This window comes from Mytilus californianus, unplaced genomic scaffold (genome assembly GCF_021869535.1).
Source record: "Mytilus californianus isolate M0D057914Y unplaced genomic scaffold, xbMytCali1.0.p SCAF_9, whole genome shotgun sequence".
In the NCBI taxonomy this organism is placed as follows: Eukaryota; Metazoa; Mollusca; class Bivalvia; order Mytilida; family Mytilidae; genus Mytilus; species Mytilus californianus.
In genome coordinates this window covers 60,154,898-60,173,106 of record NW_026262745.1, presented here as the reverse complement: position 1 = coordinate 60,173,106, position 18,209 = coordinate 60,154,898, and the positions used below count along the sequence as shown (strand labels likewise).

The 18,209-nt window shown below is 34.9% G+C and overlaps 2 protein-coding genes across 5 annotated transcripts in view; one reads left to right on the top strand and one right to left on the bottom strand.

The window, feature by feature from the left end:
• Window positions 1-6,097, top strand: part of LOC127715451 (tubulin beta-4B chain-like) — a 28,301-nt gene extending 22,204 nt beyond the window's left edge. For 2 of the 4 annotated variants that reach the window (XM_052221492.1, XM_052221491.1), the window contains exons 2-4: window positions 3,819-3,927; window positions 4,303-4,658; window positions 4,896-6,097. In XM_052221492.1, the coding sequence (XP_052077452.1) occupies window positions 3,819-3,927; window positions 4,303-4,658; window positions 4,896-5,711 (1,281 nt within the window). In that variant the 3' untranslated portion in view covers window positions 5,712-6,097. Of the gene's footprint in view, window positions 1-1,491; window positions 1,660-3,818; window positions 3,928-4,302; window positions 4,659-4,895 lie in introns of those variants that run through there. The other 2 variants (XM_052221488.1, XM_052221490.1) reach the window with 2 other exon arrangements.
• A 5,576-nt stretch (window positions 6,098-11,673) lies between these two features.
• Window positions 11,674-17,759, bottom strand: LOC127714897 (tubulin beta-4B chain-like). The gene is made up of 4 exons (XM_052220924.1): window positions 17,608-17,759; window positions 14,873-14,981; window positions 13,449-13,804; window positions 11,674-12,786 (listed from the first exon to the last, which is right to left on the bottom strand). Exons 1-4 carry the CDS (start codon window positions 17,662-17,664, stop codon window positions 11,962-11,964), a joined length of 1,347 nt encoding a protein of 448 aa, XP_052076884.1. The 5' UTR covers window positions 17,665-17,759; the 3' UTR covers window positions 11,674-11,961.
• Window positions 17,760-18,209: the final 450 nt, after the last annotated feature.

Sequence of the window (18,209 nt, the reverse complement as noted above, 5' to 3'; positions counted from 1 at the left end):
GAACAAACTTAAGTCTGCTGTTTGTTTATGGTATATTTTAGCAAAATTGCTACATGAATATTTTCTCTTTTTCGAGGATTAACTGATTTTTTTAAATGAAAAAAATTTCGATGCAATAAAAATAGGTGGTGCATAACTTTTGGCGGACTGTATATATAGGGGATAAGCTTAGCGCAAGAACGGGTGCGTTTTTGTTTTGGTCTGTTATACGTACGGGGCTTAAAACTGTTTTCTTAACTGAGAGTTCTTCTTCATACACACACATATATATATATATATATATATATATATATATTCCACTGGGTTAAATTCTAAAAATGCCGTTAAATTTTTTAATGTACCTATTCAAATTCAGGAACATGCATCTTTATGTATTATGTTATTTTGTCATTTTGTTGATAGTATCTGTTAAATTTATTCGTACGATTCAGAGTTTGCCAAATGGTGTAGATACTATATTTTGGTCAAGACAGTTCGTTGAATTATTTATTGGGCTTTTTGTGTAGTTGGGTTTCTGTCTCGTCGACTTATTATTATTTACATATCTTTTATTCATTTCCTATATGAAATAAAACACATACAATACTTTGAGTACAGACAAACCTGCGCATCTGGAAAAGTTTTAAGGTTCACAGTTTAAATCACCAATTATTGTCAAGTATCTATTGTCCATGTCAATCAATACAGCTCACTCCAATTATTACCTGTGGGGAAGTTATCAAACCTCTTTTCCAACTTCTTTAACTTTTGCACCTTCTGGAAGAAGTAAAAAAAGTGCACTGTAAAATCCGGTAAAGTTTTTAATTTTCTTAAACATAAAATGTAATTGAATTTTAGTTATCTAGGGCATCAGTGGCGGATTCACCGGAACCCGTAAGTCGAGAGAATTCTATGAGACTGTCATGCAAGTGAAAGGTTTAGCTAGCTATAAAACCAGGTTTAATCCACCATGTTCTACACTCTCACCTTTTTTTAAACGATCAATGCATTTGAATGGGGACATATAGTTGGAACCCCCCTTTCTCCTGGGGTGGGAACACCCCCCGCCCCCTTTAAAAATGGCTGGATCCGCCCCTGGGCATGCAATGTTCTCATTCACAGCAGCCTTTACGATGTTTCGCTTATTTTTTGTTTCCTTATTCAATCTGCTTTAAATTAAGGTGTTACAAAGACTTCGTTTTTTACCGTTAGCTAATTCACAATTGAATAATTAGCTATTGAAAAGAAAATAAACAAACCGTATATTTAATCATAATTATTATGTGTTGTACCTATTCATCTATCAATAGAAATTATATAATGAGTATTTACCCCCGAGCAGAAATATCTTTTCTTAAATAATTAGAACGTGATTTTTTGAGCCGTTAATAACAGTTATTGAAATTTTATGAGTTTTAACTTGTTTGTTCGATATTTCCTTCGGCAATGGAAAATATCTTTAAGTGAAATCAACCAATAAAAACGATCGTCTGCCCGTTGCTAGTATACTTACACCCGGAACCCCTCGTATAAAAATAGGTTGACCACTCTTCGTTTTCAATTAAACAATAACATTTAAATAGCAACCACCGTGTGTAGTAGACGTGAACTTTATTAACGAAAATGAGGGAAATCGTACATTTACAAGCCGGACAATGCGGAAACCAAATTGGTGCCAAGGTAAGTCTTATTTGACGGGGAAAACGCATGAAATATGTAGATTTCCATCGAAATATTGAAAATCGATTATCCAGTTTAAGCAGAATGCGGTTAAAAATGGCGCTCTTGACTACACTATCGATTTTTAACAGAATTGTGTATAATATATGAATAATATAATTTTTGAGTCTATAGAATCTAAAATGTTAAAGAAGAGAATACGTTGATTTGAGGTATTGAATAATTAATGTATAAATCATTATTTCATAATTGGCTTTAGGAGTAAAACTAGCAAAATGCACAAAATTTTAATCTATTTTTTTATGATTATTTTCTACAATATAGAAGAAGATTACGTCATTGCTGTTGTCATGTAGTCTTTCCAAGTGTGTATTTTAAGTAAATAACCAAGTCTAAATTGAAAACAACGTTCATAAGTTAAGCTTTTTCAACTGATTTTTATAGTTCGTTCTTATGTTGTACTGTTACACCACTGTCCCAGGTTAGGGGGAGGGTTGGGATACCGCTATAATGTTTAACCCCGCCACATTCTGTATGTATGTGCCTGTCCCAAGTCAGGAGCCTGTAATTCAGTGGTTGTCGTTTGTTGATGTGTTATATATCTGTTTTTCGTTCATGTTTTTGTACATAAATTAGGCCGTTAGTTTTCTCGTTTGAATTGTTTTACATTTGTCATTTCGGGGCCTTTTATAGCTGACTATGCGGTATGGGCATTGCTCATTGTTGAAACCGTTCGGTGACCTATAGTTGTTAATTTCTGTGTCATTTGCTCTCTTGTGGAGAGTTGTCTCATTGACCATCATACCACATCTTCTTTTTTATAATCAATTCTATGATTGCGTTGGATAAAAACCACAATTTTCATACACGTGCATGCAAAACAAATTTCTTGGTAGAGGGGTCTAAATACAACACAAACTACATTTTCCAAAAGACAAAAAAAGTGAAAAAGTATATTTTAACAAAACGCATTTGACTATCAGGTCGACTATGTTCTTAACTAATTCTATGTTCAGCAGATTAACATTACTAATGCATGGACTTTTTACATGTTCTACTAACGTTGTCCAGTTTGTACCTCCTTGGCCCCTCTCCCCACCCGCCAATTTTTTTTTTAAATCCCGAATCCGCGTAGACCTGTGCAGCATTTAACGAGATCATCTGTCGGTGTGACTAATTATTGATCGTTTGCGAGCGATTAGATAAGTCAATAGCGAATGAAACCGTAAATAGTAACTATTTATCAAAGAATTTATATTTAAAAGTAAACAGCATATTTTTATTAACTAATTTATTTTGTTTACTATTTTTAATTATTCTATAAATTTTATTATGGAAATGCTCTGTCAACCACATATTTTTTTTTTAAACCTTCAAGTTTGTTTTTTTGGGTTGTTTTTTTTTTTTTTGCCAGTATTTTAAGAAGAATATTGATGCGATTTAGTGTAATATGTTTATAACTTTGTAATATATTTTGACAGTGTCTCATAAGTCAATTTGTTTGGCTGGGTGTTGATTATTTTAAATATTGCATATGTTTAATTGTATATTGTTCAACTGTTAATCACTATGTGACACTTTAATAAATAATTTATGTTTATTATAATTATGTAATCTTGAATGATACAAAATTAAAGAAAAAAGTTGTCTGATGTGAACGAAAGGTTCTTAAGGCGGTACCAAACACCTTGACTCAAATAAATTGGCTCGTTTAATTTTCATAAAATTTTGACAAAATATCAAATATTTACTTTGACCCTTTGACAAAAATATAAAAATTTCAAAAAACTTTATCGGAAAAAATTCATTGCAGTTTGGCAAACACTAATTTTGATCATTAGGAAGCTTTAATATTTCCTTAACAATAGTACGTGATAAAAACGTTCAGCTGATTTTTTACAGAGTTATCTCCCTGTAGTATGCACCTTAATATGGACATGTCAACAAGAAAGCAACCCAACAGGGAAACAATTTTGAAATTGTGTTGGTTGGAACGTTTGTTCAATATAATGACCTACAACCAATATTTCAGTAATTTCGATTTTGTCTAGTGCGACTCCGATCTTTTTTTATTGGTGTCATTACACATGTTACATGACGCTAAAAGGAAATATTTATCTGTACTATTGTATTCTATTGTTTACTCTTTTTTATTGTAGTTCTGGGAAGTTATCTCAGATGAGCACGGTATCGACCCCACAGGAACCTACCATGGAGATTCAGATTTACAGTTAGAACGAATCAACGTCTACTATAACGAAGCTACAGGTATGAAACCCAATAAAAAATTATAGGAAAAAACTCGTACGTCAAAAAGCCAAAAAAGAAATGAAATAAAAAAAAAAAACTTCGTTAGGAGTACACGCTCATTGATAGACCCGCTAACAGAGCGTTTAATTTTCGTGAGAAGTGTTCTGCGTATAAAACTTTAAATACAATCCTACTTTGAGTTTAATTTTCTCAATGCATATTTTAATTGTTCGAAAAATTGAACAAAAGGTGCATGCTACAAAAATAAAACTTTCAGTTTAAGTAAAACAGGACAAAATTAGAAAAAAAAAGATATATATACAGTCACGTTATGCATGCCATTATGAAACCTGGAACAATTAACATGATTTAATTGTTGTCCTTTTTTTACAGGTGGAAAATATGTACCACGTGCTGTTTTGGTCGATTTGGAGCCTGGTACAATGGACTCTGTCCGATCTGGACCATTTGGTCAAATTTTTAGACCAGACAACTTTGTTTTCGGACAGAGTGGTGCAGGAAACAACTGGGCCAAAGGACATTACACAGAGGGTGCTGAACTTGTAGACTCCGTTCTCGATGTTGTCAGGAAAGAGGCAGAAAGCTGTGATTGTCTTCAGGGATTCCAACTTACACACTCACTTGGTGGTGGCACCGGATCAGGAATGGGAACACTACTCATCTCCAAAATTCGTGAAGAATACCCAGACAGAATAATGAACACATTTTCAGTTGTACCATCACCAAAAGTAAGTTTTCGTTAGCAAAAATGCAAATTCGTTTTTTTTTAAATTTGATACCGATCTGATTTAACCGTCATGTGACCAGTAAGTTCGAATTAAACAGAAGTATGTATGAAAGTTGTAGCGATTATATATGATAAATTTATTCCTTAGGTTCATTGGTCAAATAATGAAGGATAAAAACCAAATAGTACCATAATGACTGTTCCTATTATTTATATTGTTTACTCCATTCTTTTTCAGGTATCAGACACAGTCGTTGAACCATACAATGCCACACTCTCTGTACATCAACTGGTAGAAAACACAGATGAAACATACTGTATCGACAACGAGGCTCTATACGATATTTGCTTCAGAACCCTAAAACTTACTACACCAACATACGGGGATCTTAACCATCTTGTATCCGCAACAATGTCAGGTGTCACAACTTGTCTGCGATTCCCAGGTCAGTTGAATGCTGATCTTCGTAAATTGGCAGTCAACATGGTACCATTCCCACGTCTCCATTTCTTCATGCCAGGATTCGCACCCCTGACATCACGTGGTAGCCAACAGTACAGAGCTCTAACTGTTCCAGAACTTACTCAGCAGATGTTCGATGCTAAGAACATGATGGCAGCTTGCGATCCTCGTCACGGCAGATACCTCACAGTTGCTTGTATGTTCCGTGGCCGTATGTCAATGAAGGAGGTTGATGAACAAATGTTGAACGTACAGAACAAAAACAGCAGCTACTTCGTTGAATGGATTCCCAACAACGTCAAGACAGCCGTCTGTGACATTCCACCACGTGGTCTCAAGATGTCTGCCACATTTATTGGTAACAGCACTGCCATCCAGGAACTCTTTAAGAGAATCTCAGAACAATTCACCGCTATGTTCCGTCGTAAGGCTTTCTTGCATTGGTACACTGGCGAGGGTATGGACGAGATGGAATTCACAGAAGCCGAATCCAACATGAACGATTTGGTCTCAGAATACCAACAATACCAGGATGCAACAGCAGAAGAGGAAGGAGAATTCGAAGAGGAAGAAGGAGAAGAGGAAGCTTAAACATTTCCTCCAGCTCAATGAACTTTAAACTGTTACTTTCAATCTCTTATCTTGACAAATCTTGAAATCCTACATTCAATCATGAACTTTGAACTCTTGTCTGTTGTTATGAACGATTTGGTCTCAGAATACCAATAATACCAGGATGCAACAGCAGAAGAGAAAGGAGAATTCGAAGAAGAGGAAGAAGGAGAACAAGAATAATTTTAAGAGAGAAACTAAAGAATAATTTACTGAACAATACTAAATCATTTGTTTTAAAAAGCGCAAAATGAAAAAAAAGTCATTAAAAAATGTTTGGATACAAACAAACTCTTGTTAACCTTCACCTATCTATTGAAAACTTTACACCATATATAATGATATTAAATTATTTGCTAAAAACATGAAGTTGTTGTCATTACTTTAGCATAAATCTAAACATTATTGTTAAACGATATGTAGCATGAAACAGTTCAAACGTAAATAAAATAACGGCCTGATGTGTGCCAAAACAATAAACGAAAATCAAATATAACAGACAGCAACCCAGGACAATCACTGATTTACAAGCTCCTGATTAACAGCCTCTCAAAACCTGGGACAGTGGTCTATCAGAACAACATAAGAACAATATGTAAAATTCAGTTGTAAAAGGATTGATACAGCAGATTGTCACAAAGCCCAAAAACAACTATCATAACTACAAAAGACACAACGCACCGCGGTCAAAGAGTTCTCGCTATTTCTGTAAGCTAATCCAAAGCAAATACAGTTGTCATATGAGTCATTATATTGTTGGTTTAGTGCTTTCTAGTCGGTTCTTGGGACGATTTTTCAATGGCTATATGGTCTTTATCATGTGACTTAGCTTAACACTTACAAAGTGATTATTTAGTATACTTTTGTCAAGCCTGGTCTGGTAAATAGTTGTCTCATTTGCAATCATACCACATCTCCTTATTTTTATATTAACAAAAAGTTATATAGTTCATTATTTTGTCATTTGCTTGTCTTTGCATTTATGAATGGACTCCCAAGTATTAAAACTTATGTTTTCTTGTGTCGCTTAAAACGAATGTAAAAGAAGGCAAGACATATACGGATGTTAATCTCACGGAGACGTAAACATGTTGAGTAAAGCTCCAGTCATTCTTCAGTGATTCCCTATATATCAACCAAATTTTTCCCACGAAAGGGGGGGGGGGAGGGCCTGGGCCCCCCTGGATCCGCCTATGGATACAGATGCCTTATAGTCTGAATTGTCCGTCTTGTCTTTTTCAGTTGTCCTTGATCTCGTTTTCATGACCTAGTGACTGTATACAAAACTTAACTTTTAATCACTGTGACTTGACTTTTTGAGTTATATAGGCTTGTAGGACAGCTGTATGTTGGTATATATAAGCGCTGCGATATATACATGTCAACTTACATAGAAGCGTTATCTTTTATCAGCGAAATATTTTGGCAAATACAAAATAGTACAGCGATTCATATTGCCATACAAAAGCAGTGATAAGGTATCATTTTGATGACACACAAATAAACATAATTAACATTTTATTCCAAATCCATAATTACAACTACACATCTCCTGAAAGTGTTACTGCATCTGGAAAATTTGAGATATATAATGTCACTTTTTCCTTTTTTTTTATCAAAACTAATTGCTCTTTTTAAAACAAGGGAACATATATTTTATTTATTTATTACTTTTATGTAAGTCCGATGTAGTCGTCTCATATCTTCGGAGATGACGCTCCTCAGATATGAGAAAATTAAAAATCTTGGTTTGTTTGACCTTGACCTCATTTTCGTTGTTCATTGATCAACTTTAAGAAACTTTAGAGCATGCTTGTAATTTTTTCATGTCCATAAGACAGCTAGGGTTCACAATACATTGGCCTCATTTTGATTGTTCGTTGGTCAACATAAAGTTTTTATTATCAGGTCAATTAGCAGATACGTAATGAGTGTAAAGAATAATTGTGAGGTGTACATGTCTAGTCCGCCTGACTGTGCTCGTCAGTGATCTGACATCATCTGCATGGTTCTTTGAAGAACGTTACGTTTTAGTGATAGGGTCTCTATACGTTGATGTACTAGGTACAATACATTAGGCGAATAAAATAATCGTAAGGTGTGCATGTTTGTCAGACAGATTTCCTGTGACCTTTACATTATTTTCATTGTTCCTAATCAATACTACGTTATTGGTGATAAGATTATTTTTCGGTACCTGTAAAAATTGTGTCAAATATGTATGGTCTACAGAATGAATGTATTAAAGGGGTACTTAGGGGTTTACTAGACATTGTTGACCTCATTCAATGGTTCAATTGATAAACTTTAATTTTTATGATTACACCAGATTCTCATCTACTGTAACCATGGTAACTAGATTTGTTGTATAGAATCATTGTAATTAAGGTGTACATTAAAAAATAAGAAGATGTGGTATAGTTGCCAGTGAGACAACTCTCCGCCAGAAAAAAATGACATAGTATAGTAAGCAGCTATAGCTATGTCACCGTACGGCCTTCAACAATGAGCAATAACCCATGTCGCAAGGCAAGCTATAAAATATACGACAAATGTAAATCAATTGAAACGAGAAAACTTACAGCCTAATTTATGGACAAAACAAATATCAATCTGATAAGGTGCATCTTACTTTTACTATATTTTCACGGATACGTTATAATGATACCTGTAGTAGGACCTGGTTTTCAGAGACTTTTACCACAAAATTCAGTCATAATCTGTAAAGAAGGTGAGACATTTCAGTGCGTCAATATAAAAAAGAAGATGTGGTATGATTGCCAATGACACAGAAATTAACAGCTATAGGTCACCGTACGGCCTTCAACAATGAACAAAGCCAATACCGCATAGTCAGCTATAAAAGGCCCCAAAATCACAAATGTAAAACAATTCAAACGAAAAAACTAACGGACTAATTGATGTACAAAAAATTGAACGGAAAAACAAATATGTAACACAGTAACAAACGACAACCACTGACTCACAGGCTCCTGGCTTGGGACAGGCACATACATACGGGATCCCAACCCTCCCCCTAACCTGGGACAGTGGTGTCAAGTTGTTATTCTCTATTCTTTTTTATTTGTTAATCCCATTCAAACCCTCATACATTTTTTTTTACTTTATTGAAAAGATGATGATGATGGATGGCTGTTTAACGTCCAGCGGCAAATTTAATGCATATTCAGGACGAAAACATGTTAATATGATATGAATATTAACCTGCTTTTATGACTAGACCGACGCACTGATTCGGATTTTGAACGTGCTAGTTCACAAGGTAACAGTCCACAGGAAGACATGTCACCACACCCGGACACATTGTTCTGACTTCTAGCCGACTAGTCTTTTTGTTACTCCTTGATGCCGCGTGCTAAGTGGAGGAGCGGCCGTTTAAAACCAATTTTAAAGTCTTTGGTTTGACCCTGCCGTGGTTCGAAACGACGACTTCGCGCATTCGAGGCGAACATGCTACAATGAGACCAACGAGGCTGTATCTTTATTGAAAAGCACTGTACGCCCATTTATTAAAAGTAACGAATACCAAAAGTTTATATATAAGGAAAAATTTGAAGCAATTGATATATTCGATCTTAAAGAATGCTAGAATTTGAGTATAGTCAGCCCATTTAAGAAAACTTGCACTAAATAATTAGAAGTTGTATGTTTTAAAGGGGGATAAACAATACAACCATGCATAAATATTTTGTTAATTAGTTAAAATTGAATAAATAAAATGACTTAAGTTAGTTCTAATACATGTAATTACCCTAATTGACTATCTATGTCAATCTTTTAATCATATTTAGAAATGAAAAGTTCCTGATAACACTTTTATTAGGATTTGAGCACGTCTATCTTTTAAATAGATTAAAAATGGCAGGCGAAATTAGTTAAGTGACAATTTGAAATATACAATACGAACCAAAAGAACAGAAAACCTAAGGAAATCGCGTGAACTAGATTTATCTGTTGATCCAGGACACATTACAGGGGCGGATCCAGCCATTTATAAAAGGGGGGGAGGGTTCCTAACCCAGGATAAAGGGGGGGGGGGGTCCAACTATATGTTCCCATTCAAATGCATTGATCGTCCAAAAAAAGGGGGGTTCCAACCCCCGGAACCAACCCCCCCCCCCCCCCCCCCCCCCCCCCCCCCCCGTGGATCCGCCACTGCATTATTCTGACTCCTTAAATCTAACAAGATTTATAGGATATTTTTCGTTACTATACTGCAGCATGTTCATTTAAAACGGGTAATAATTTATAGTAACATGCACCCAGAGCATGGTCTGGATTAGTGAAATAAAGTATTTAGTAAAAAGAATGTGCCTATAAATATTTATATACAATTTTCTTGATCAAATTTATTGAAGTTTCTATATTTTATTGTGACATGCTTATCTACTGATGTTCTGAAAGCAGGCTTTTGGTGGTAAAACTTACAGGGTAATGATCTCCCGGACAATAGACAGGAAGGGACATTTACATCTGTAATTTCCCCAGACTGTGTAGAATATAAACGATATATAAGTGTGACACTGTCTTTTGTACATCTCGTTGATTCATTGACTAATTGAAAAATATTATAAACCGACAAAATGCATTCCCATTTCTTATGCGACGGCTGTCTTGTTGTATGTTATACCGATATCATAAATACCATCACTTTTTCCTAATTCGTTATCATGATATATAATTATGATTAGTTTATTTTGTACATGCTTTTCTGTATCTTATTTGTTCCACAGAGTATTAAATAAGGAAAAAGTGAACGCTTTATTGTGTTCCGGGGAAAGAAACCTCATATTCAAGCTGGCTAGATCCGCGAAATGACCGAACTCGCAGTTACGAAAAGATAGTTCAAAGTCTAATTTCATCTACTACAAAAAGTACGTGCTCTCTGACTCATACTCATCAATACTCGGACCGAGTAAGAGATATACATATAAAAAAAGAATATGTCGCATGATTGCCAATGAGACAGCTCTTCACAAGCTTAAGAGACCAAATGACACAGAAGTCAACAACTATAGGTCACCCTACGGCCTTCAACAATGAGCAAAGCCCATACCGCATAGTCAGCTATAAAAGGCCCCGAAATGACAAATGTAAAACAATTCAAACGAGAAAACTAACGGCCTAATTTATGTACAAAAAAATGAACGAAAAACAAATATGTAACACAGCAACAAACGACAACCACTGAATTACAGGCTCCTGGCTTGGGACAGGCACATACATACAGAATGTGGCGGGGTTAAACATGTTAGCGGGATCCTAATCCTACCCATAACCTGGGACAGTGGTGTAACAGTACAATATAAGAACGAACTATAAAAATCAGTCGAAAAAAGCTTAACTCTTTTTTTTTTAAAACATATACTTTATTTCATTAAAGGTGTGCGTAAATCTTTTAAGGATTTAAGAAAAAAGCTTAACTCATCAGATGGATACAAATAGAAAAACATCTAACAAAAACACAGAGTGGACGTGGCCGGGTACTTGTCAAATTGTGAAACAGACAATATAATTGAAGGCAAATAATAAACAACAATAGAGGGCTTAAAGTACCAGACAGCAATAAGCTACAATATAAACATTCATTTTTTTGTGGAAAAAACCATATACTAGAACCAACTACCAGATGAAGTTGTGCATGCAGATTCTGTAGAGACATTCAAGACCGCTCTATAGGAACACCGCCCATAACAACGGCGCTCTTCCCCATAGTATAAAAGCCTAGATAGGATTCCACAAGTACCAATACAGATACACACACAGATCATTGATGAACATAAAAACATGCAGATATCACCAGAACTGATCAAGTAATATGCATATTATGAGTATTCAAAAGCTTTCAGTGACCATAAGCATTTTAAAACACGACCAACAAACACTCTGTATTTTCCAGGAGAACACATAATCCAGAGTCTTGATTATTAAAAGATTTTATTTCCAGAAAGAGCGAAAAAGCGAAAAAAAAACCAAGTTAATTCAATTACTTTGGCATTACAGAACTATACCAAAACATAACTGACAGAAAAAAATATAAAAACAAACAAAAAATTTACTGGAACACACAATGAGTCATTCGTTATTCAATTAAATTTAAATAAGGTATTAAATCAAATATTTATCAGTAATTAGAGTAAAAATATTCGGTATCTTATATTAATTTTGAAGACAATTTGAGAAGAAATAAAAGTTGTCCATTATTTTTTTATGACTTTTGTTGGTCTTCTTCTTCTTCCTCCTCGTCAAATTCACCTTCTTCTTCTGCTGTTGCATCCTGGTACTGTTGATATTCAGAGACCAAATCGTTCATGTTAGATTCGGCTTCTGTAAACTCCATTTCGTCCATACCCTCGCCAGTGTACCAATGCAGGAAAGCCTTACGACGGAACATAGCGGTAAATTGTTCTGAGATTCTCTTAAAGAGTTCCTGGATGGCAGTGCTGTTTCCAATAAATGTGGCAGACATCTTGAGACCACGTGGTGGAATGTCACAGACGGCTGTCTTGACGTTGTTGGGAATCCATTCAACGAAGTAGCTGCTATTCTTGTTCTGTACGTTCAACATTTGTTCATCAACCTCCTTCATTGACATACGACCACGGAACATACAAGCAACTGTGAGGTATCTGCCGTGACGGGGATCACAAGCTGCCATCATGTTCTTGGCATCAAACATCTGTTGTGTCAGTTCTGGAACAGTTAGAGCTCTGTACTGCTGGCTACCACGTGATGTCAGGGGAGCGAATCCAGGGATGAAAAAATGAAGACGAGGGAATGGAACCATATTTACGGCCAATTTACGGAGATCGGCATTCAACTGACCTGGAAATCGGAGACAAGTTGTGACACCGGACATTGTTGCGGAGACAAGATGGTTAAGATCCCCGTATGTTGGTGTGGTCAGTTTAAGGGTTCTGAAACAGATATCGTATAGAGCCTCGTTGTCGATGCAGTATGTTTCATCTGTGTTTTCTACCAGTTGATGTACGGAGAGTGTGGCATTGTATGGTTCAACGACTGTGTCTGATACCTGAATAGATACATAGATATTATTATTTTCATTTGTCTAGCAGATATAAAGAGTTTTGTTTTTCTTTTTAAAAAATTGCATAGTAGCAGCCATCTTGAGTTTGGATTAACAGCAAAATAACAACACTTGATCAAGATCTTATAAAATGTCTTTGTCTATAGTTCCGTATGATATAGTTTGAAGATAAAATCATTTAGATTTCAAAGTATCACATTTTTTTGTTAAATACAATTAAACATTAAAAAAAATAAATCTGCTATATGTTTAAAATGTTGTTAAACCTCTATTCTTCATATATATTTAAGGAATGACTGTAATATTTTTTCTGTCTATGAAGAAATAACATCAAAAATGTGGTACACACTGAATAACTCGCGTAGCGGGTTATTTTAAAGTGTGCACCACATTTTTTTATGTTATTTCGAATAGACAGAAAAATATTACAGTCATTTCTTATAATTTAATTCTGAATTCCATTTTAAACAGGAGTAAATCATAAAAAAACGTTGATGACGTCAAGGTCACATGACAAAATTAGGTCTATGTGCTGATAAACAAAACAACCTCAGCCAATCGGAAGATGCGTTACATCCAAAATTAAATTATATTTTCATAACGGAGAATAAGATAAATAATATGCAGGTGTATGCTAAAAAACTAACTTTAGGTGATGGAACAACTGAGAATGTGTTCATGATTCTGTCTGGGTATTCTTCACGGATTTTGGAGATAAGGAGTGTTCCCATTCCTGCTCCGGTACCACCGCCAAGTGAATGTGTCAGCTGAAATCCCTGAAGACAATCGCAGCTTTCTGCCTCTTTCCTGACAACATCGAGAACAGAGTCTACAAGTTCAGCACCCTCTGTGTAATGTCCCTTGGCCCAATTGTTTCCTGCACCACTCTGTCCGAAAACAAAGTTGTCTGGTCTAAAAATTTGACCAAATGGTCCAGATCGGACGGAATCCATTGTACCAGGTTCCAAATCAACCAAGACAGCACGTGGTACATACTTTCCCCCTGTTAAAAAAGTGACTTTATGTTAGTTCTTGTATACTAGTATTAGGGAGCAACCATTTAACTTCAAAGAGGGGGTTATGGTTTTTTATCTGAGTCAGAAATTTTTTTAAACACTATAAGGTATGGGGAAAATCTGGATTCAGAATACTTTTTTTTGTCATCTGCTTGACCACAATATTTTTTTTCATCAAATTGGAGATCAGAATATTTTTTTAGGAAAAAAACCATAACCTCACCCCCCTAGTTTTGATCTGACCCTGTAAATCATATTTGATAGGACCTATTCTCCTTCCTTTTATTGGTTTGAATTTGACAATGTGATTATGAAGTCAATTTCTTCAATATGGCGGTAAATTTTATCTTTATACTAGTAATCGATTTGGTAACGTTGATAGTTACTGAAGGCGTTTTACAAAGTTGAGAAATAACAGGCGAAGATGCAGAAATTTCCAAAAGTTGGATTATATATGATACTAAAATGAGGGAAAAGGTGTAGCCAGCCCAGTTTCGTCAATTTTCATGTGATATTGATAATGAGTGTCAATTTCAGGTTTCCAGATATAAACACTTGAAAATAACAATGATGGAACTTCTATTAGATTTGTTTGCATAAGGAAAGATTCAACCAATTCCTAGGTAGGAAAAACTGTGCTCCATGTTTTTACAAACACACAATATGGTGTATTGTGCGGATCTGATAATTATTTTGACTGCGCATGTGCAAAACACATTCTGGGTGTTGGGAAATAGTTTTTTTACACTTAGTCAGCAGTTGGACGTCAGAGCAACCTCGGACTATGTTACGGTATGAAAATTCTCAACAGTAAATATTTACGTTCTTCAAAACTTGTCCCCTCTGTAAAGGTCTTCTTGTAAGTAAAATAGGCAGGCGCGGATTCAGGATTTGAAAAGGGAGGGCCTAGAATGCTAATATTTGAAGTGATACTAACTTTAAAGTCTATGCATTTATTATATAATGTAGCTCCATACGGGGGTGACTTGGCCCCATGTCTCCCTTAAATCCGCATCTGATAGGTAATTCGAAAAGGACTATTACGGGGTCGTTACCTGTAGCTTCATTGTAGTAGACGTTAATTCTTTCTAACTGTAAATCTGAATCTCCATGGTAGGTTCCTGTTGGGTCAATACCGTGCTCATCTGAGATGACCTCCCAAAACTGGAAAATATAATTGCCTATTATCATGATTATACAGAAATATCGTATAAAAGTGAAAAAAAGTAAACATGTCGAGTACAAATTACTCGTTTTATCTGTTTCATACTTTCAGATATACGGACAATTTTTAAAGGAGACAGATAGGAAGGGGGAGTGGTATTCTATGTTAGGTGTCAAATTCGTTTTTTTTTTCAGCATGCCCGTGTTGAATAATCTAGTTTCTTTTGCCAAAGATGAACTGACGAGTGCTGTCCCTTGGCTTGATATCTATATCTAACAGTTTTGAGACATATTTATCAGTCTATTCAATTTGAATAAACTTTTTTCGGTTTAAATACAATTCTTTGATTGTTTATGTTAAATTTAGTCATAACTTTTATTTACCTAGGTTATTTTGTCAATGAGTTGTTGTCTCATTGAAGTATACAACATGCAAGTCTTTCTTTTATTGATTCAAAGTATATGTATTGACAAAAGAATATATTGAAGTGAAATATGCTTGTTTTTATTGATGTATACAACGCCTTAGCAACATGGATGCACAAAAATAATTGAATTGAATGTATGTTTATCCTTTATTATTTATCAAATCCATTCAAGCAAGAATTACGTATATACATTTAAATTTTACTTTTTGAGACTTTGTCAACTTTCGTACATTCATTAACTGTTAATTGTGTTTGAAGGTTGTCACAACAAAGTCATGTATTTCGGTCCATTTAAATTATTATTACAAATTGATATGTATAAAGAAATCATAAAACTACATAGACTTGGGCGCCCGCAAACATGTTTGAATAACCCCGCCTCTTTCTGTATGTGCATGTCCCAAGTTAGGAAGGAGCCTGTTATTCGGTGGTTGTCGTTGGTATCTGTATATCGTATTTGTTTTGTTTTGTACATAAATTATGACGTTAGTTTTCTAGTTTGAATTGTTTCACATTTGTTATGTTGGTGCCTTTTATATGCGGTATTGGTGTTGCACATTATTGAAGGCCGTTTGGTGACCTATAGTTGCTAGCTTCTACGTACTAAAGTCTCTGGTGGAAACATATCATTGGCAATCATGCCACATCCTCATATCAAAATATGTACAGTAAAAGTTGATATTTTGTACGTTTGCCCCGGTGAATATGTTCTAATAATACCGATATAATACGAACAGAATGATTATGTGGGGTGTGCGAGACAGCAAGCAAACGGCACCCCTTTCCTCTCCCCCTCTAAAAAACTTTTTTTTTCTGATTTTCAAAACCCTTTTTGAAGTAGCATAAATATGATTCGTTTTCACTAAAATGTTCTGCGTGAAGTCTTGATCTATGAACGGGTGGGACAATTTCTCGCAGAGGTTCGACCAATGATCTTCTGATCATAATGCTAACCAATTAAAAGATTAAATGTTATAGATATCATATTGATTGAAATGGAATTTCAGTGGCAGATCCAGAATTTTCAAAAGAGGCCATTAGAAAAATAAATGTTTAAAATGGGAGATGGATTAGAATATTAAACCATAAAAATGTGGTTGTCCGAGCCACTTTAGGCCTACCTGATATTTGGACAGTATATTGGGTACTTTCATGACAATTTCCCCCCCCCCCCCCCTGGTATTATTGAGCCCAATATACCTTTTTCTATTGACGTAAAAGACGATCAGATATAGCATCCCAGCAGCAGACTATTTTCATATTACCGACTTTTGACTCCGGACTATATAATTTGTCGACTGGTTACCTTGGACATCATGGTACTCGGTCAAGTAAGAGCAACCGAAATAAGTAAAATCAAACATAATAATCGGTGTAATTTGAGGGGAAAGTTTATTGTTTTCCGATGATTTTGTAGTGAAAAAAAAATGTTAAGCAGGTAATTTTCCCCCAAAATTGTACCGATTGAACGCTTGGTTTTACTTCTTTAGCTTGCTCTTACCTGACTTGGTACCATGATGTCCAAGGTAACCAGTCGACAAATTATATAATCCGGAGTCAAAAGTCGGTAATATGAAAATTGTCTATTTGGTTACGATATAGGATAGAACAAATGTGAACAACTTATACTCGGAGCACCTGAGATACACCCCCCTTTTTTCCCTTTATTTGTTGTGTTGGGTTCTTATATCTCAGTTCATATTTTCTTTGTTCAGTACTAATACTCTGTGGACTGTTTTGTCGTTTCATCTGTTTTCATCTGACCTTGGTGTCGATTGTCTTTGTTTGTTTTTGTTGTTGCTTGTCGATATTGATATATTGATTCTCAGCATATAGCCGTCTGACTATTTCCCAATAAATTACGTAACATAGAAAATCTTCGATTCATACAGTCTAAACGAGTTTCGAAAAGTACAGTTATATATGTTCATTAATAAGATAGTGAATTTAATTGCGATGTTGTATTTATACTCAACGTTAACATGTTAACTTTATTTTGAATTTGGGATTCTTAAATTGTAGATTCATGGATTGAAGATAGGATTTTGAAGATAGAGCTGTAAACTCAATCGAAAATATTTCTTGGTTGATAGTTTTTTTTTTTAATCAATTGAATGCAATTGAATTGATCAATAAAATGGTAAAAAAAAATACTCAACTATTTAATGTCGATGAAATGTAAAAACGCATCAACTGACCTTAGCTCCTATTTGGTTTCCACACTGACCAGCTTGGAGATGTACAATTTCTCTCATTTTAATCTTTGTCTCAGGAACTTGGAACTACCTGGTTTCTTGTTCGACTTTCTCCACGGTTGCTAAAGGATTTTATAATGTTAACGAATTTATATCAAAGAATCGGCGCCGCGTCACTTGTTACAGATGATTTTAATGATGCGCCTCGAAACGCATGTTAATTTAAAATTCATATTCTTTAAAATCTGTTCTGCATCATCTCTTTTGCAAAAAGGGTGGTTATTGATTTTCAAATTAAGTGATGAACAGAGATTTGAAATGGATGCATTCATGAGGATATGGATGGGAGATCCTCAACTTTTGTATTCTTTAAATTTTCTAAGTCATGCAGTTTTCTTTGTCTTTGAAAATAACGTATATTCTGTAAGATTTTCAAGAAAATGATTTTACAATTAAAATTTTCGGTAATAAGATGATTTCTGAGGCCCTCATGGGGGTTCCAAGTAATCAAATAATTACAAATGTTTTGCCAATATAATCACATAATCATTGATTATGTTTTTAAACAAGATAATCAAATAATCAGAAATACAGTCCTAGATTAT

What these genes read in the sequence shown, in the direction of transcription:
- LOC127714897 (XM_052220924.1), bottom strand. Translation starts at nt 17,664, where the DNA reads ATGAGAGAAATTGTACATCTCCAAGCTGGTCAGTGTGGAAACCAAATA. An exon ending in CTACTACAATGAAGCTACAG is followed by an intron (nt 13,805 to 14,872) that starts GTAACGACCCCG and finishes CTTTTTTAACAG; the next exon opens with GGGGAAAGTATGTACCACGT. An exon ending in CAGTTGTTCCATCACCTAAA is followed by an intron (nt 12,787 to 13,448) that starts GTTAGTTTTTTA and finishes GTATCTATTCAG; the next exon opens with GTATCAGACACAGTCGTTGA.